A 20,350-nucleotide genomic window follows, 5' to 3' on the forward strand; every position below is an offset into this window, starting at 1 on the left:
CCCACACTGCCCAGCGTTGACAGAGTAGAAAGAGGAAGGAGTGTGTGTGGAGGGAAGTGGGACAGAGGCTGGCGGCCTGGCCCTATGAGGCTGATCTCCACCCCTTTGCCAGCTTCCTCTCTCCACCCGGTTTCACAGCCTCTCCTCTCCTGAGAGAGTCCTTCGGCCGTTTCACAGGCTGTCCTCTGCACTTCTCCGCATTCTTGTCCCTCCTACCCCTTGATCCGGGGGGCCCCCAGCATCCCCTACTCGGCTCTCCTCTTTTCCCGCCCGGAGAAGACCACTTTGCAGTGTCTGCGCACATTGGGCCTCAGCCTGCGTCAGTGGGCGGAGCTGCTGGGCAGCAGGTCGTAGCGCCCCCCACTATAGACCACCACGCCAGGCGGGTAGAAGAGCAGGTCCGGCTCCGCTGCCGGGTGGAGGGGAGCCAGGGCCTGCAGCCCCTGATCCTCGGGCTCCGGCTTAGTGGTGGCGGTGAAGGGGCGCATGCTGGTGAGGGAAGGCGACGCGATGCGCCACAGCAAGTTCTTGAGCGCCTTGCGGAACTCGCGGCGCACAAGGCAGTAAAGGATGGGGTTGAGGCAGCTGTTGGAGTGAGCCAGGCACACACTCACTGGGAACGCATATACCTGGCACAGGAAGTACTCTTGGCTGAAGGGCACTGCGTTGAACTTGATGAGGATGCTCCAGGTGGTGAGCGCCTGGTTGGGCAGCCAACACAGGAAGAAGGATAGGACCACGATGGTCACTGATTTGGTGACCTTAGACCGTCTCCGGGCGCTGGGTCCAGCCAGGCCTCCCCCAGCCGCTGAGGGGCCTCCTTCTGTCCCTGCCACACGGCGGTCGGAGATGAAGCGCACGAGCAGCAGATAGCACAGGCTAATGATGCCCAGCGGCAGCACGAAGCCTAGCAGCACCTTCTGCAAATGGTAGAGGCCCAGCCAGAACTGCCTGTCACCGCCCAGCAGCTTCTCCGGAAAGCGCACCAGGCACAGCTCCTCGCCCATCACCTTGATCGTGGTGGAGAAGATGGCATTGGGCAGCGAGGCCAGCGCAGCCGAGGCCCAGATCAACAGGCACAGCGCCTTGGCGGAGAAGCAGCAGCTGTCCTCCAGGCTCTGGCCGCAGCAGTCGCCCCGGCCGTGCCCTCGGGTCCGGTGGCTCTTAAGAGCTGAGGCCACCGAGTGGTATCGCGTCACGCTCATGGCGGTAAGGAAGAAGACGCTAGCGTACATGTTCATGGACGTCACTATGGATACGATCTTACACATGGCCTTGCCGAAGGGCCATTTGAAGTCGAGAGCGTTCTCCACTGCCCAGAAGGGCAGAGTGAGCACGAACTGAAAGTCTGTCAGCGCCAAGTTGGTGACAAAGAGGTTGATGGAGGACTTGCGCCAGCCCTGCTTACTCTTCATCAGGTAGAGCACCAGCAGGTTGCCCGCCAGCCCCAACGCGCAAACCACCCAGTACACCACGCTGATGAGGATCCGCACCCGGGCCTCGGTGTCCGCGCTCTCCGCCCCGCCGCTACCCGGGGGATGTCCTGGCGCGGCGCCGTCCGGCAACTCTAGCCCCAGCCCCCACCACAAGTCCTGGAGCTGCAGCGACGCGTTGCCGCTGGTGTTGGCCGCCTGCAGAAGGTCCGGGATCGGACGGAAGAGTTCTGCGAGCTCGTCCCCGCCAGCCGCCTTGTTCATGGTGGCTATCGTGGCTAAAGCGGCCACCTGCATGCGCAGGTGCCTCTAGGTCGTGTTCTGGGGACAAGAGCTAAGAGAGTCCAGCCCGCCCGGGCTTCTGTCGGGGTGAGGGCGCAGGGTGTGTGGGAGCTTTCAAAGCAGCTGCTGAAGATAGAGCCTAGGAATTGGGTGCCAAGCGCATCCCAGGCGTGCGGGAGTTGCGCTCAGCGTCTACTCTGAGGGGAGTTAGAGAGCAGAGGAGCGCAGCTCCTAAAGCGAACGGTCAGCGTCCAAGAGTTATCCCGCCAAGGTCGGAGTCTCGGGATCTCTACTGTACGACGCTGACTTGCACCGCTGCGTTTCCCGCTGTCATTTGGGCACTAGCGTATAACCCACCCGGCCTCTCAGGACCGCTGCTGGGCGCCCGCTCCCTCTCTTTCAAATACCTTTGTCGGTTTCCTCTTGGGCGAGATTTCTGTCCTCTGAAGGAAAAAGATAGGAGAGCTCCGTCTACCTCGCTCTGACTCTCTGGAGGTCTTTCGATGTCGTTCTCGCTGCCTCATGTCTCGTCTCTCCGTTGTTGTCAACTCCCAGTGAGTTACCAGCGACGCTCACCCGAGTTATATTCGCAAGACGCTCGCGGAGTTATACTCGCAAAGCCGAGGCTGTGGAATCCGAAAGAGCATGCGTAAACTCCTCGAGGCGAGAGGGGGCGCTTTCCGAGGTGCTGAACTTCTCCGCGCCCGCCGCGGGGGAGGAAAGAGTGGTGGGCAGCATGCGGGGCCGCCGGCCAACACCCCTTTTCCCCTTCAAAGTTTCAGAAGGAAATAGTCATAACCCTTTATTTTCCTATTTGCTGGAGAAAGTCTGCATTGATTTGAGATCCCTTTTCCTTTCTTATTCCTAAACATAACTATTAGATTTTTTCTTACTTCCACTTGATCTTTGAAATTATCCCATTTGATGAAGGATGGTTCTAAAACTACACAATATCCTGCCCATTTTTCTTTTTAAAAGCAATGATAGTGTCCTCTCTTCATGCCCAGGTCCTAAATCAGATAATGGGCTCTAACTGAATACACAAACTCAAGTTCCATTTTGCTTGTTTTAATTAGCTGACCACTTTAATTGGTGTCTGTGATTGTCAGGATTTTCAAAGCTCTTCACATAGCAGAACTCTCGGTTCAAGCGTTGCTCTCTGCTTTGGTATATTCTGAGAACTGGAGCTAAGCGAAGCATATAACTGGTGAGCCGACTTCACAGACATTAGATACCACCTGTCTAGCTCTCAGCGCAAAGCTCTTCAACAAATTGTTTCCTCACATAAACTCGCCCTGTCTTTACCTTGATGCAGTTGGAATAGGAGATCCCAGAGGGTTGTTTTGGGACCACCAGCCCCCCTATTTCCACTACTATTATAATCAGAACTCTTTGCCAGGTGTTTTCAGACCAATGGAAGTCAATTCTAAGGAATCTTCTAAGTTCCTTTGGGCAGGGGGAACTAGTGTAAACCATTTGAATTACTTCTCAAATTGCAGTTTATTTAAATGCCAGCGCAACTGCTCTAGTGTAAATTGCACTTTTTAGGTTGGATTTAAGAGATTTGAAATGTTTCCTCACTGTCTGGGACTAACTGAAACAAAAGTATCTTAAGCATAGTTGTCCTCAGACCTGGGGTAATGCAGAGCTTGCGACTTTACTTATAGAGATGAGGAGGCTGTGACTTTAAAGCAGAAGAGATAGAAAAATCAGTGAAAAAAGAGACATGGTACCCAAAACATATGAAGGGAAACAATCTTGATTCCAAAGCGAGAACACAGTTTCAAAGTGAGAACACGCTTCGGTACAGACGCTGGACTGCTCAGCCTTCCCGCTAGAGGGCGCCAGGGCTCTGATAAAACCAAAATCCAAACCAAACCACGTCTTTCCAACAGTTTTATCTGGAGAAGCTCAGCCCTGCCCTGATAGCCTTCCCAATCCACAGGCTGCTTATGCGGGTACCGCTTATCCTTGTTTCAGTAGCCTCACCTTCAACCTCAACGTTCACTTTTTTACTAGTTCTTTCTCCATCAAATTTTTCTCTCTCCTTTACTAAGACAAAACATTTTTTAGGGGGCAGGCTGGGTGGTGTAGCGAGTAAGTTCTGGCACTCTGCTTCTCCAGCCTGGGGTTCATAGGTTCAGGTCCGGGTGCAGACCTACCCACCGCTTATCAAAGCCGTTCTGTGGCTGCCTCCCGTGTAAAGTAGAGGAAGATGGGCATGGATGTTAGCCCAGGGCCAATCTTCCTCAGCAAAAGAGGAAGATTGGCAACAGATGTTAGCTCAGGGCTAATCTTCCTCAAAAAAAAGTGGTTTTTTTTTTGTTTTTTTTTTTTAATATTTCGAGGTGATGTTGAAAAACAAGGTAGCCTAGGGCATACCCTGAAAGCTCTTTGCCTCAGTTTCCTCATTTTTATATAGAAGGAAATGTGGTTTTCAAATATTCTGAGAATAGGTGCTGAGCAGGCGACATCAGCGTCAGCTGGGCAGCTTGCTAGAAATGTTAGGTTGCAGCCCTCCTCCCAGCCCCATGCTGGCCCCAGAGATTCTGATTCTCAGTGGAGTTGGAAAGGGGCCCAAGAATCTACATTTTAAACACATTCTTCTAGGTGATACTAATTTTCCCCCAAGTTTGGGAACATCTGGACTTTTATTCCTTTTCTAATTCTTCGTGTAAAAAAATTTAAGTGCCAAAGAAGAAATAATGTCCAGCGATGGCTTATCACACACTGAGATTGGAAGCAAAGGAAGAGAAGAGGGTTTTGCCAAGTTTCCCTAAAATCACGTTTAGGCCCTACAGTGACATTTTCTTCCTTGTTGGACTGGGAGGGCCACGTGCTCCTGAGGTATGCCAGGCCTTGAGTACTAGCCAACACCACACAGATCGAGCCCTCAGGAGAGGCTGTTCCCAAGTATGGCTTTCAGAGAGTGCTGTCCAAAAGCAGAAATCACAGATCTCTTATTCTACCACAATTATGAACTGAGTTCCTACTGTATGCAAAGCAATGTGTTAGGTGTTTGGACATATAACAACAACAACAGTCATACCATATGAATAATAGAAGCCATGATAACTACTCACATTACACATTTATTTGGACACTATTATTTTCCTAGGGTTGCTGTAACAAATTACTACAAACTGTGGTTTAAAACAACAGAAATTTATTCTCTCAACGTTCTGGAGGCTAGAAGTCAGAAATCAATGTGTTGGCAGAGTTGATTCCTTCTAGAAGTTTTGAGGAATAAACCATCCCATGCTTCTCTCCTAGCTTCTGATGGTTCTAAGGTGATTCCTTGGCTTGTAGCTATATCACTCCTATCTCTGTCTCTGTCTTCAGATGACATTCTCCTCTCTGTGTGTATCTGGCTGTCTGTTTTCTCTTCTTATAAGGACATTAGTCATTGAATTAGGGTCCACTTTAATCCAGTATGACTTCATCTTAACTAACTGCATCTGCAAAGATCCTATTTACAAACAAGGTCACATTCACAGGTACCAGGACTATGACTTGAGCATATCTTTCTGAGGGACACAATTCTACCCATTACAGATAACAACTATTCACACTGTGCAAAGAGTTTAATCTGCATCATCTCACCTAATGCTCACAACTAGTGAGCTTGATACTATTATTATCCCAAATCTGATTTCTAGCCCTTTATCCCCAGAACTCCAGAGTTGTAAATCTAACTACTACTTGACATTTCTACATGGTTACCGATTTTCTTTTAAATTTCTCAATCTTAGTAAATGGCATTACTAGTCACTTAACTGTTCAAGCTAAAACCACAAGAGTAATTCTTTATTTCTCATTTTCCAGTATAGCCATTCTAAGCCCATCTAGTAGGTCCTGTTAGCATGTTCTCAAGAACAAAAACAAAAATTCCCCAAACCCAAAAATTCCTGAATCCATCTACTTCTCTCCATTTCTCTCGGCATTAGTTATCTCTTGCTGAATACCAATTTATGCTAAAACTTTATGGCTTAAAACAACAAACATTTATCATCTCACAGTTTCTGTAGGTCAGGAATCCAGGTGCAGCAAGTGTCATTGGCTCAAGGTCTCTCACAAGGTTGCAGTCAAACTATCAGTTGGGGCTGTGGTTTCATCTGGAGGCTTTCATGGTAGGGAGAGGAATCTGCCTCTAAGCTCACTGACATGGTTCTTGGTAACCTTGGTCTTTCCCCAGGTGGGATTCTCCACCTGGCTGCTTCCCATTATGGCAGCTGGTTTCCACCAGGGTAAGTGATGAGAGAGAGCACGAGAACTCGGCATGAAAGCTATGGTCTTTTTATGGCCTAATATCAGAAGTGACACTCCCACCACTTCTGCCATGTTTTATTCTTTAGAGGTGAGTCAGTAAGTCTAGTCCACACTCAAGGAGAGGGGAGTTATACAAGAATATGATTACTAGGAATCAGGGATCATTGGGACCATCTTAAAGGCTGACTACAACTGTAAGGCAGGTTGTCAGAGTATCCAGCAGAGAACAGGAGTTGAAAGTCTACTCAGCTGAGCAATATTTCAACAGCTACACAGTGCTGGGGCAACAGAGATTGAAGTTTGAGCCTAGTAAAGTGGAGGGGAATGAGTAAATAGTCCAGGCTTTCAGTCAAAACCCCAGAAGAGGCACATTCTAAGGGTAAGTTCTACACTTTATTCTGAACAACCAGAAAATACACACTTTCTTCAAGTCTGCATAGAATATTCACCAAAATAAGCCACATGCTGGGCCAAAATCAAGTTTCAACAAATTTCAAAGGATTGAAATCACACAGATGTGTATTTTGAGCACAGTGGAATTAAACTAGAAACCAACAAAAGATTGATAATTAGAAGTCCTCAAATGTTTCCAAATTAAGGAACACATTTTAAATAACCCATGAGTTAAAGAACTAACATTTATAAGATGTTATAAAATAAATTATAAAATAGTTTATAGTAAATCATAATAAAATATGATGTACCAAAATTTGTGGGATGCAACTAAAGCAGATCTTAGAGGGAAATTTATAGTGACATGCATGTTTTTGAAAAGAAGAAAGGTTAAACATCAACCATCTAGGCTTCCAACTCAAGATACTAGAGGAAGACAAATAAATTAATTCTAAAGAAAGAAGAAGTATGGAAATATTAAAGATAAGAGCAGAAATACATGAAGGACCCTTGCTATGTCAGGGATTAACCTTCTAGTTGCTGGGTCATAGAGAGATGAGTGGAGGGGGTCTCAAGAAAGGACCAGAGAAGCCCAGGGTGGGGTTACACAGGGGGGCTTACGGCAGAAGTTAACTAATAGGTATGGAAATGTATAAACATTTCTTTAAACCTCTACTGTTATACTCACTCATATCAGCAGAATATGAATATGGGGTCTTCTCAATATGGTGCCACCTTCTTTTGAACCACTCTTGTCAACTTACCTCCGCCAGCTACAACACCCCTAACACTGAACTGCACTGACACTACCCCACTAGTCATTCCTAATATTTTGATAAGCAATCTCCCTCTCCTCTTCTTTGTCCACTGTGTTCTCTTTGTCTAAATGGACATTTCTCTCCTACCCCTTTTGCCTGACTGGTGAATGACCGATTTTTCTTCAAGGTTCAACTCAGACATTATTTCCTCTTTGGAGATTTTATTATTCCTAATATTTTCTAGAGAGAATTAGTCACTCTTTCTGTGCTCCCAAAGGACTTTATATGAACATTTATTATAGTGCTTATTATTGTCTCAGACAGACAGTAGTAAACAGCTACCCCCCCTCTAAACTGAATACTTCTTGAGAACTGTATTCCATGTTTAATCTCTTTGTATCCTCAGTTCCTGATATACTGCCTGGAAAATTATATGCAGCTTGAACCCATGAATGAGTCATTAATTCCATTTCTTACTAACCATTAACATTCATTCAACAATAAAAAAACAGTTCCCAGTTGGAAGCCCCTGCAGTCATCTGTAAACTCTGTTTCAAGTGCTTCTCCAGTCCTCCTCCCCCATGTTCCACACATTCACAGCTTGGCAACTGCCGTTCTCAGTGCATTGGAAGCAGCATTCCCCCTGACCTTTGCCCTAGTTAAGAGGGCCTCTGTAATCAGAGAAACGACTGTGGTTCCCAGTCAAATAGTTAATTGAGACTTGTTTCATAAGAAGTTATTAAAACAAGTGTGGATTACAGCATTCTGAAAGCAAAAAATGTCACATTTCATTTCACATTTTTCTGAATCAAATTAAAGCCAGCTTAAGGATCCCCTAAGTTGGAGAGAAATCAAGACCAGTCAACTTTGGTGACTTCTGGCTCTTGATTGGGGCTGTACCCTAGGCTCATGCAGTCTGGAGAAGAGAGGGAGGACCCTGGTCCTCATGCCGTGCTGGTACACTGCTACTGTTGTTACTTGTCTAGGTCTGAGTGGCCTAACAAATTGGGCAGCTCTGCTGGCAGCTTTGTTTATCAAAATGATATCAGCTCTGGAGTCCTCTATTGAGTGTCTCAACATCATGGCCCTAATGCCGTAAGACGTCGTATAGTCATCCTCGCTCTGGGATGCTGCATTGTTGGTAGGCTCTGAACCTGTTCTGGAATCTCCAGCCTTCCTCCTATCCCAGTTCCTAAGGCTCACCATCTTCTGGAGTTGAGCACTTCCTTTTTTAATTATTGAAACTCCATTTCTTTCACCATTGAGAAAAAACTCAACCTAATCACCTCACGCCCTCTAAAATAGTGATTCTCAAAATATGGTCCCAGCCAGCATCACCTGGGAGCTTGTTAGACATGCAAATTCTCAGGCCCCACCCAATGTCTACAGAATCATGAATTCTGGGGTCGGGCCCGGCAATCTAGGGTTTAACAAGCCCTCCAGGTGATTTTGATGTACTAAAGTTTGAGAAAACTGTTCTAAAACAAAGAAGTAGCTTTCCCCCCAACTCCTACTCTGAAACACACTCACACACACGAAGTTGTTAGCCACTCTTCCCCTTAGAGAAAGCTCACCTAACAAGAAAATAGAATGTGATAGGAGGGAGGGCATGGGGGTATGGAGACTGATTACTTTTCCCTTCTAAGGTTATGAATGCCCGTCAGAGAATGAAACAAAACACAGCAAAATCTCTGCAGCCAGGATAGCCTATTGATACACTGTTTCTTTAGCTGTCTTAGAATCTCTTAAGGAGCTTAAAAACATTCCAGTACCTGGGTTTCTACCCCTAGGAATTCTGATTTAATAAGTCTGGAGTGAGATCCAGGTGTTATTTTTTGCACAGTTCCCCACATTATTCTAATGCACAGCCGAAGCTCAAAACCACTGCCCTAGATCCCCTGTTGCTTCTTTGAAGATGGCACAGGTCATCTTAACTCATCATTAACTTCTAGGCCTGTTTGTGACTCAATCAGGGATGGACCAGGAGCGTCCAGTCCTAGGTTCTCCGAGTTGTCTCATATTCAGTCAAGAGTTGACATTTCCGCTCATTTCCTTGCTTACTTACTCATGATCAGAGGAGCAATTGTAGCCTTTACACACAGGTCTAACAATTACAAAGTCATTTAGGAATGCTTTTGAATATCCGTCCCTACACTCTTCCCACTTCTGTCATTGCAAACTAACTTAGGCTGACTTTTCTTGTATAGCATTTAGGTTCCTTTTGTTAAAAATCAATAGTCACCCACAGTTAGAGGTGGGTAAGAGATGATCTTGGTCCCATCTCTATCAGGTTTCAAAGAAGCATATCTCATAACAAGTTCTGCCACACACATTTATTTGTAAGCAGAAACAAAAGAATTGTACAACCTGTTCTGTAGGCTCAATGAATCTAGCTGGCATCTAGCACAAAGGGTTCTTGTGCTTGGGATTTATTGAACTTCTTGAATATATGAGTTTATAGTCTTCATCAAATTTGGAAAGATTTTGGCCATTATTTCTTCAAACAGTTTTTGATTCCCCTCAACCCTTTTGGGAACTTCAGTTACATGTATATTAGGCTATTTGAAGTTGTTCCACAGCTCCTTGATGCAGTGTCGGTTTTTTTTTTTTTTTCAGTCTTTTTATCTGTGTGTTTCATTTTGGATAGTTTCTATGACTTCAGGTTCACTAATATTTTCTTCTGCAGTGTCTAATCAGCTAGTAATACCATGTAGTGTAGTTTTCATCTCAGACATTGCTTTTTTCATCCCCAGATGTTCGACTTGGATCTTTTTTTATATCTCTCCTCAACATGCTCGTGCTTTCTTCTATCTTTTTAAACCTATAAAATGTAATTATTATAACTTAAAAAATATCTTCATCTACTAATTCTATCGTAAATGTCATTTCTGGGTCTGTTTCTATTGATTGACTTTTCTCCTCATTTTGAACTGCATTTCCCTGCTTCTTGGCATGCCTGATCATTTTTGACACACATGGTGAATTTTACCTTGTTGGTTTCTTGTATTATTTTTGTATTCTTTAAATATTCTTGCACTTGGTTTTGGGTCACATTTAAGTTACTTATAAACAGTCTGGTCCTTTGAAGGCTTGCTTTTAAGTTTCTTTAGGTGAGACCAGGACAATCTTTATTCCAAGTCTAATTTTGTCCCAGTTCTGAGGCAATATTCTTCTGATACCTTGTGTGTTACAAGATTTTTTCCGATTTGACTGGTAGGAAAGCAAACTATTCTTGGCCCTGTGTCATCATTGGAATTGTTCCACCTGAAGCTTTCCAGTGTTTTCTTTTTTCTCCTGCTTCAGATAGTTTATTCTCATGCATGGCTGAGCAGTTCCCAGTTAAAAGCTTGCAGGGAATCCTCTACACATTTCTGAAACTCTATCCACATGCAGCTCTGTCCTCTCTGTGTGGGTCTCTCCTCTTTCATAGTCTGCCTTGCAAACTCTTAGCTCCTTTGGCTTCCTTGAATTCTTAACTGTCTCTTCAATTTAGGGAGACCGCTGAGCTGTGTGGGGTCCCCCTCCCTGCACTGCAACCTGGAAACTCTCTCTAGGCAGTAATCTGGGTAATCGTAGGGCTCACGTCACTTGTTTGCCTCCTCTCAGGGATTGTTGTCCTGTGCTGCTTGTTGCCCAATGTCTAAAAGGCATTGTTTCATATATTTTACCCATTTTTTTTTTTTAGTTAAGTTGAAAGGGCAAATTGCATGCCCTTTACTATCATGGTTGAAAATGGAAATCCTTTTTTGCTAGATATTTATATCCTGTTTATACAAGGTCAGGGAGTGTCTCTACGATATCTTAATCAAGCCACATATCTTCAATATTTTAGTTAAGAGACATCTGGCATTTATTAGAGATAAAGACAGTTGCAGTACGTTTAGTTGCTGACTCGTAGTGTGAACTTTTGATTAAATAATACCTAACCATTCTCAAGGTTCACATTCTTTTTTCCATTGTGTAAATTAAAAGTAACACATACTAATATCATCAATAATGAAATATTTTGCAGTAAATTATAGCTATTTGGGGCCGGCCCCGTGGCTTAGCGGTTAAGTGCGTGCGCTCCGCTACTGGGGGCAGGGGTTCGGATCCCGGGCGCACACTGACACACCGCTTCTCAGGCCATGCTGAGGCGGCGTCCCACATACAGCAACTAGAAGGATGTGCAACTATGACATACAACTATCTACTGGGGCTTTGGGGAAAAAAAGGAGGAGGATTGGCAATAGATGTTAGCTCGGGGCCAGTCTTCCTCAGTAAAAAAAAAGAGGAGGAGTAGCACGGATGTTAGCTCAGGGCTGATCTTCCTCACACACATACACACACACACACATTATAGATATTTTACCCCTTCCCTTCCCATAAAACTGCTTATGGACCCAGGATTTGGGTCTCATTTACCAAATCCTCACCAGCAGAGTGCCAGCTGTTGGTTCCTCTGTCTTGTCTATATTCCAAGATTAGATACTAGAACCAGAACCATGTGCAGAAATGACAGAGAGGGGTGCTCAGAACACTGCCATCATCCCCTGAGCGGTGGCCAATGCCTTACCTTCTGCTGAGGTACACACAGTGCTTCTGTTTTAGCAAGTGTCCCTTAGGTCAATATTAACAAACCTCTCTTTGCTGCAGTGACTGGTGATTTAAATAGTTACATTTGCTTTCAGCAAACCCACAAAGGAGAATATTTATTCCTTAGGGCAAAGAGAGGAGGGACTATCTAATACTAAAGAGAATCTATTTCCCAAGGTCAGGTGGAAGTTAGGAGAGGAAGCCAACCCTTTAATAGAGGGGTGTCTCCATGGGCCTCAAAGCAGATCATTCCCCAGAATATTCCCCAATAAGTCTTCCACCCAAACCCATCCTCAGACTAAATATTCATTTACCATTTTCCTTTGAGAGAAAGGCAGAAATGAATAAAAAATATATTCCCTGTACTTACACAGTTTATAACCAAGTGGAAAATCAATCATAACGAATCATAAGATTCATTAACTTGAATCTCACTGTATGAAATGCAGCTCAGTTTCCCACTTTCTATTTTACCATTTGATAACATCGCTTGTTTCTATGAGTCTTTCAAGAGATTTCTCTCTGGTTTACATACTAATCTGTATATTCAACAAACATATCCTGTGTTCCTAATTTTCTCACACTGGGTTTCAAAGACCTCATCAGTCTATCCATATACATATCACCCTTCTTACCTTCAAAAAATGAATCACAATACCTTAATCTGATCACGGCCACTGCTTTACTGCGGGAAGCAGTGACTGAATCAATACCACCATGTGCTCTTGGAGACCTCTCAGGAGACTTGGTGGGGATTTAGTGGGACAGGGAAGCAAGTAACTAGTAGTGTGGGTCAGTGTTATCTGCAGCACTCAGAGCGGCTATGAAGCAACAAAGGAGGACTTCTCGTTGCCAAGGAGGCGATCCTGTCAGGCACCATTTGGAGAGCATGGCCAAGGTGGATAAAGGTGTTAGCAGAGGCATCTCGCCCTCTGCCAGCTGTCCCCTGGGCCTCATGAAAGGGTCTCTGAGAGCAGAGTCTGGCTTTCTGTGCTCTGGAGACTCACAGTGCTGCAAATACTCACCTCACAGCTGTGGAGATAAACTAACCTCTGTTAGGCAGTGTGGGCAAGCTCTGTTGAGACTCTCTACAACACCGTAGAGAGGTCTTTATCTTAATCCAAGGTTAACTTCAAAGCCAATTTTGATGTGTATCTTTTAAAGTCATTTTATCTTGAGGAGAAACATATCCTGTTCACTGAAATGCAATTGTGGGAGCACTTAGGGCCACTGCTTCATCATTTGCAGGGGAAGATCTTTAATGTGAATTAGTGGTATGCACTCATTGACCTGACTTTAGGCTAGGTGTCCATGACTAGGTGTTCCTTTCATCATTCTTCCAAAGGTTAACAGATAAATTAGTGACGAGGTGAATGAATAGACCAATTGCGATAGATCCATATAATGGAATACTATGTGGAAATAAAAAGGAGCAGGGTATTGGCACACAAAACATCCCTGAATCTCAAATAATTACACAGAGTGAAAGAAGGCAGACAAAAGTGAGTCCATACTGTACCACTCCATTTATATAAAATTCTAGAAAGTGCTAACTAGTCTCCAGTGACGGAAGGCAGGACAGTGGCTACCTGCGGTTGGAGGTGATGCAAGTAGGGCCAAGAGGAAGAGATTACAAAGGGGCAGGAGGAAACTTCTGGTTTGACACACACACGTACACATATATATGTCAAAACTTATTGTGGTAAGGATTTCACAGATGTGTATATACCTACATCAACACAAAATTGTACACTTTAAACGTGCAGTTTACAGTATACTTCAATAAAGCAACAAAAAGTGAATATTATTATGGTGTATCCTTATTGCTACTTCAAAGTTTCTTGGCTTCATGGCTGACGTCCTGCTGTCGATGATCTCAGGAGGATACTGAAGAGCAGTGATAAACAGAGGAGTGGCCCTCTGAGACCAAGCAGGACCCCTGACACTCTCAGCTGGTTTTTTCCTTTGAGGAGGAGAAGCCCAGCCCAGGCTACTCACAGGTTCTGCTTGAGCCCAGTGGGTTAAGAGAATAGAAAGAGTGGAGTGAACTAGGATTGTGGACATTCCCTGGCACCTCCCTCCCTTCCTGACACTACTCTCCATGAGAGAATTTCTAATCTGGTCAGATTTCAAGGACGTGGATTGAACTGCATTGACTGGTGGATGGCGTTACTGTTTCCTAATGAACAAACTTGATCTTTGGTGTCTCTCTTCCGTGTTTTTCTTCCACGTAGCTGAGTATGTAGAGCCAGGACTGTCCTCACCTCCTTACCCCCAGTTTGAGCTGGTGAATCAGTCCTCCTTAAAAACTTTCCTCACTGGATTTCAAATATACTGCAATCTCTTGATTCTCTTCTTATTTTGTTGGCCACCCCTCTGTCTTCTTTGCTGATTCCTCTTTATTTCCCAGAACTCTAAATATTGGAGTGACCTTAATGTTTTAATTCATTCGGGCTGCTATAACAAAAATACCATAGACTTGGTGACTTTTAAAAACAGAAATGTATTTCTCACAGTCCTGGAGGCTGGGAAATCCAAGATCAAGGTGCTGGCAGATTCAGTGTCTGGTTAGACCTGCTTCTTGGTTCATAAACAGCCATTTCCTTGCTGTGTCCTCACACGGTGGAAGGGGTGAGGGAGCTCTCTGGGGTCTCTTTTATAAGTGCGTTAATCCCATTCATGAGGGCTCCACCCCCCTGACGTAATCATCTCCCAAAGACCCCACCTCCTAATACCATCACATTGGTAGTTAGGATTTCCAGATAAAAATATTGGGGGGAGGGTGCACATATATTCGATCTGGAGCACCCAGAATTCAGTCCTCATGTTTCTTTTCTTCTCTGCCACGTTAACTCAATAGGTAATCTCATTTCTTTTCATGGCTGTCAATATCATCCATATACTTATGTTGACTTCCAAATGTATACCTCCAACCTGAACATCTCTCTGAATTCCAGACTTGTGTATATTCAGTGGCCTACTTGACATTTCCATTCAGATGTCTGAGAGACATGTTAACATGTCTCAAACTGAACTTTTTTTTTCTTTCAGTTTTATTGAGATATAATTGACATACAGCACTGTATAAGTTTAAGGTATACAGCATAATGACTTGATTTACATATATTGCAAAATGATTACCACAATAAGTTTAATTAACATCCATTATCTCATATCGATACCAAAAAAAAGAAAAAAATATTTTTCCTTTTGATGAGAACTTTGAGAATTTACTCTCTCAGCAACTTCCAAATATACCGTACAGCTATAGTCATAATTCAAACTGAACTTCTGATTTTCCCTACCCCTACCAAATCGATTCTACCTTCCATCTTCCCCATCTCAATTACTGGGAACTCTAAACCTTGCAATCATCCTGAGTTGTTTCTTTCTCTTATACAGCACATTCAATTCATTAGAAAGTCTTGTTCGTTCTCCTTTCAAAATAAATCCAGAATCTGACCAATTCTCGCCATATCTTTTGCTGCCACCTGATGTAATCCACCGTTATCTCATACCTGGGTTAATTCGATAACCTCATAACTGCTCTCTGTGCTTCTACCTTTCCCTTTCTGCAGTCCTTCTCAACCCAGCAGCAAAAGAGATCCTTATAAATCTTAAGTCAGTTCCTGTCATTCCTCTATTCAGAACTATCCGATCGCTTCTTAACTTGCTTGGGGTGAGATCCAAAGTCCTCACTATGGCCTCTAAGGTCCTTCATGCCCTTCCCTCTCCCCCTCCACCACCACTCTCCCCCTGCCCACACACTCCAGCCACATCTAACTCCTGGCTTTTCCTTGAGCTCTCAAAGCATATCCTTGCTTATTCACAATTGAGGGTCTTTGCCATTAATTTCTCTAGCCTGGAGTGTTCTTCTCCTAGATATCTATTTTGCTCAGATTCTTTTATCCTTCAGGTTTCTACTAATATCATCTTATTAGAGAGACCATTCTTGACGCCCTTATATAAAACAGGAAACCACCTCCTCAATCACCCCTGTTCTCTTTAGCCTGCTTATTGTTCTCCATTGTTCTTATCACTATGTTACATATTCTATATTTTCTTGTTGGTTTATTCTCTTTCCCCCCTGCCTCCCACAACCCCATATTAGAGCATATGCAGGCATGAGGAAAGAGTCTCTGATTATTTTATTCATTGCTATATTCCCAATGCCTGGACATAGTAGGCAGTCAATAAATATTTGTTGAATGAATAAATGAAGTATTCTCTTTTTGTTAAGGCAGTAGCACTCAAAAGCTCCCTGATATATTCCATCCGTAGTTTCTTCTTCTCCTTGGGAACAACAGGTACACTATTCTTTAATTCAGACTTAATCTTTAAGGTGGAATGAAACGCTGGTGCCCACATGGTTCAGGACCAACATAGACAGGCTGATAATGATAACATCCACAGCTGCCAGCATGGGTGCTTTTGTCCCAGATGCACAGAGACCACGATACTGACTTCTCCTTACCAGACTTCTCTAATTTCCAAGTCTACAGCATCTCTACAAACCGTTGAATTATTTTAAAGAATGAGAATAGATCGTTACATTTGATGTTTTTTATTTAGAAACAATCTCAAGCTTACAGAAAAGTTGGAAGTGAAGTTAAAAAAATATTTTGTGTTCTGAATCATTTGAGAGTAAATCATCAACTAGATGCCCCAGCTCCTCCAAATACTTGAATGTGTATCCATAACAACCAAGGACAGTCTTCTACATAACCACAACTGTCTCAATCAGGAAATTAACAGTGATACAAAACTACCACCAATCCTCTGTCCCCTTTCCAGCTTCACTAATTGTTCCAACAATGTCTTTTGTAACAAAAGGATCCTATTCAGAATCATGTGTCGTGTTTAGTTATTATATCTCTTTGGTCTCCTGGAACAGTTTTTCAGTTTTCCTTTGACTTTATGGCCTTTTGAAGATAAAAAGCCAGGTTTTTTGTAGAATGTCCCTCAATTTTGGTTTGTTGGATGTTTCCTCATTATTAGATTCAGACTATGTATCTTTGGCAGAGACTTCACAGTAGTGATGTGAAATCTCATTGAAGCCTATCAGGTAACACATGGTTTTCATTTTCCACATGACTGATTTTGCTTTCTTTGTTAACTTGATTAAGGTGATATCTGCTACGCTTCTCCACTCTAAAGCACTCTCTTGGCCTTTATAATTAATAAATATTTGAGAGGAGATACTTTAAAGTTATATAAAGTTAACATTCCTCATCAACTTTTCTACTCATTTATCTATTTGTATCAGTATGGATTTATGAATTCTTAATTTATTATATGACTAATAAATCATTACTAGCATTATACAGTTTTTGCTTAAACTTTCCTAGATCTGGCCAGTGGGAGCCCTTTCATGCCAGCTCCTCTTTCCTTTTGATATGCCCTCATCTTTCTGTGAGTCGTTCCTTGTTTGTTTGTTTGTTTTTAGCAATAAAATGCTTCAGGCTCATCTTCTATTTTCCAAGCCCTAGTTCTGGAATCCGTCATTTCTCTAAGGAATCTTGGCTCCTTTTAGGGGATAATGGTATTTAGAATCCAAGATCTGGGTGTCAGATGTATTCATTGCTTTTGGAGTGTCGTTGTTCCAACATCTTCAAGTGGACAGGCCTAGGGAATATTATGTATGTACACACATGTATACATAGTACTTATGCACATTTGTATCTTTATTTCTGTATACTTCTATATATATATCACCAACTATAGGTTCATACCAATACTTTCAGCTCCAATTCAACATCATCGGGTTTATTCTACTTTTCTCTCTTTTCACGTTGGCACGTCTCTTCACTGGCAGTGAGAAACTTGGCTCCCATTATCCTTGCTATGCTTCTGTATTTGATCAATCTCCCTGTATGTAGCCAATCTCCAATCACCACCATCAGTTGCCACCCTAAGCCCATCCCTCCACACCCTACCAGTATTTCAACACCCTGTCAGGACATCCCTTCTTGGGTGGATGCCCTCCTTACTCTGCTCAGGCTCTGACACCACACATTGGGCAGCTGTCCTACACAGACACCCTCTTTACATTGCTGAGGCTCCGACACCTTGCAACAGGCTACTCTCTGTCCCGCCTCACCCCACTTGGGCTCCCTCTGGCAGACCTCCCACATGAAGCTCCCCCAATCAACTCGGTAAAGCCTTGTTACATTTCATTTTAATTAGGCTTAAGACGATCTACAAAATGAAGTTAGTTTCAACTTACTGCAAAATGTTGATCCCAGGGCTACACATTTTTTTCTGAGATATGCTGTTTTCTTTCAGCCAATACTATGTTTAATTAATTAGGAATCCATAGCCTTTTCAGCCATGGCTTTCAAAGGGGCCTTGTCATGACACTGGCTCTTTAATTAAACTGATTAATTACAATGTCAGAAGAAGAGTCCAATATGGCAGCCACGTAATACTAAGCCAGGTAACTTTATAAAATCTGCAATGAATAGATTCCAAGGTCCTCAAACTGACCCAGTAAGGCCTGGCATCTGGGGATGCACAGAGTGGGCAGTGCTGATGATTGCTCCAGTTACACATTGAATACAATTGGGTGGAAGAATAAAAGTGAACTGACACTCCTGAGTGTTACAAATACCTACCCCCATCTTCTTTCAAGGACTGCAGAGAAGTTTAAAAGATAATAGTACATGTGACAACGATATTTAAATACACAATTTTTGAAGACAATTTTTTTGACTTCCAGGTAGATTTCAGGTCTAACTACTCTTGAAAACCTCAGAGGAACTTTTCTTCCCTCCAACTCTGACTTTCTTTAGGAAAAACACCTTGCAAACTGTGAAGTGTGACACAATGATTTTTATTACGAGCTGGTGCTTGTGGTATTCAGGCAGGAATAACAGATGTGAAGTCCCTCCCCCCCTTTTTTTTTTGGTGAGGAAGATTGGCCCTGGGCTAACATCTGTGCCCATCTTCCTCTACTTTATATGTAGGACGCTGCCACACATGGCTTGACGAGTGGTGCGAAGGTCTGTGCCTGGGATCCGAAGCTGCGAACCCCGGGGCCTCCGAAGTGGAGTGCGGGAACTCAACCACTACACCACCAGGCCAGCACCATGCAGTCTCTTTTTGATGCATATTGATTTGTGATTCTTGGGGCTAACTCAGGTTTGTTGTTTTTTTGGTTGCTGTCAGTTTCTTTTGTCTTTCCAGTGTTCAGGACAGCTCTGAAAAATACGTTGAGCTAATTTTCCTTGAACTTCAGCCATCTCTTGTGCTTCTAAGGGTTGATTAGGAAAGTATGAATTTTTTTTGTGCCTTATTAGCTCATGAAACAGAGGAAGCTCTTTGTGAGGCATCTTAGATCTTTTGTCACATTTGTATTTTTACATGAAAAATACTTTGCCATAATGAACTAAACCACTACCGAAGACGCTATGGTGACGTCTATATGCCAGTATTCTTGTCTCCTCCACTCTTTGTGGATGAGAACATTAAAGGGGCCTGAAGTAAGACAGACTTATATTTGAATCTACTAGTGGCTTGGCTAAGTCTCTTAACTTCTCTGAACTTCACTGCTTCATCCTGGTTTTCCACTTCATGGCGATGTGATCTTAAGCAAGTTATGTAACCTTTCCGTGTCTGTTTCCCCACTCATAAAACAAGGATAATAATAGTCCCTACCTAATGGGGTTTTTGTGAAGATTAAATAAAGTAATGCAGATAGAGTGTTTAGCACAGTGCCCAGTATACAGTCAGTGTGTAATACATGTTTGCTGTTCTTAGCTATTATTCAACATGTGGATTTTACATGTTTTGTAGTCTTTCTTCAATGGCAGCGTATTTGCATCAGTTCTGCAGTGTATTTGGAGATTATGCCGTGATTCACAGCTCTGCTCTCTATAGTGGACATATCAGGAAAAGTAGTTGGCTTTTTTTATTGCTACCAACCTTGGTCACCAAGAGGATTTGTTACCTTTTCCCAAGGTACTGGATATAAAGGTTTGAAAGGGCTGACAAGACACAAAGTTTTGGTGGGATTTTATAATTTTAATATTTCAGCCTTGGATGACTTCTCGATGACAGATCTTCCTGGTTGTGGTCTTGAGAGTAGGTGGGGGAGAGAGAGTAAGGAGAATGCCACTAGAGTTGAAGAGGTTAAGAAACTGAGAGGCCAGAGTGTTCTGTGGATCCTCCCTGATATTGTTGGGAGTCAGCAGTTCCCAGAGTTCTTTGGATTCCTGTCTGCAAGACAGTTCTTCTCCAGGACATGGAAGCCAGGAGTGATCTCGCCCTTCAGGAAGACGCTGTTTGCTTTGAAAAGGAGAAGAAAAAGAAAAAGGAGGAAGAAGAGAAGAAGGGCAAGTGGGAGGGGAAGGCGAAGAGGAAGAAAGGAAAAGAAACACAAAGATTTCTAGCTTATAGTGGTTCTTCAGTACACTTGCAATTGCATTTCTGTTTCATCTTCATGCCATTTCTGAATCTCTTTTGGGCTCAAGCTGTGTTCCTCCTACGTAATATTTATATAACAGGAAAAGAGGCCCAGAGCAGTTCTGGCCCATGACGGCATAACATAACATGGTATGTTACATGGCAAGGGGGATAATGTTGCAGATGAATTAAGGTTATTAATCAGCTGAATATAAAATAAAGAGATTATCCTGGATG

The 20,350-nt window shown here is 43.4% G+C and overlaps 1 protein-coding gene across 1 annotated transcript; it reads right to left on the reverse strand.

Moving 5' to 3' along the window:
• Positions 1-320: 320 nt before the first annotated feature.
• Positions 321-1,730, reverse strand: RXFP3 (relaxin family peptide receptor 3). Its single transcript, XM_058563493.1, has one exon. The coding sequence runs from the start codon at positions 1,728-1,730 to the stop codon at positions 321-323; it is 1,410 nt and encodes a 469-aa protein (XP_058419476.1).
• Between the last annotated feature and the right edge of the window lie 18,620 nt (positions 1,731-20,350).

Source organism: Diceros bicornis, chromosome 20 (genome assembly GCF_020826845.1).
Source record: "Diceros bicornis minor isolate mBicDic1 chromosome 20, mDicBic1.mat.cur, whole genome shotgun sequence".
NCBI classification, from domain to species: Eukaryota; Metazoa; Chordata; class Mammalia; order Perissodactyla; family Rhinocerotidae; genus Diceros; species Diceros bicornis.

Excerpts from the sequence above, each read along its gene's own strand:
- RXFP3 (XM_058563493.1), bottom strand. The coding sequence starts at position 1,730 with ATGCAGGTGGCCGCTTTAGCCACGATAGCCACCATGAACAAGGCGGCT.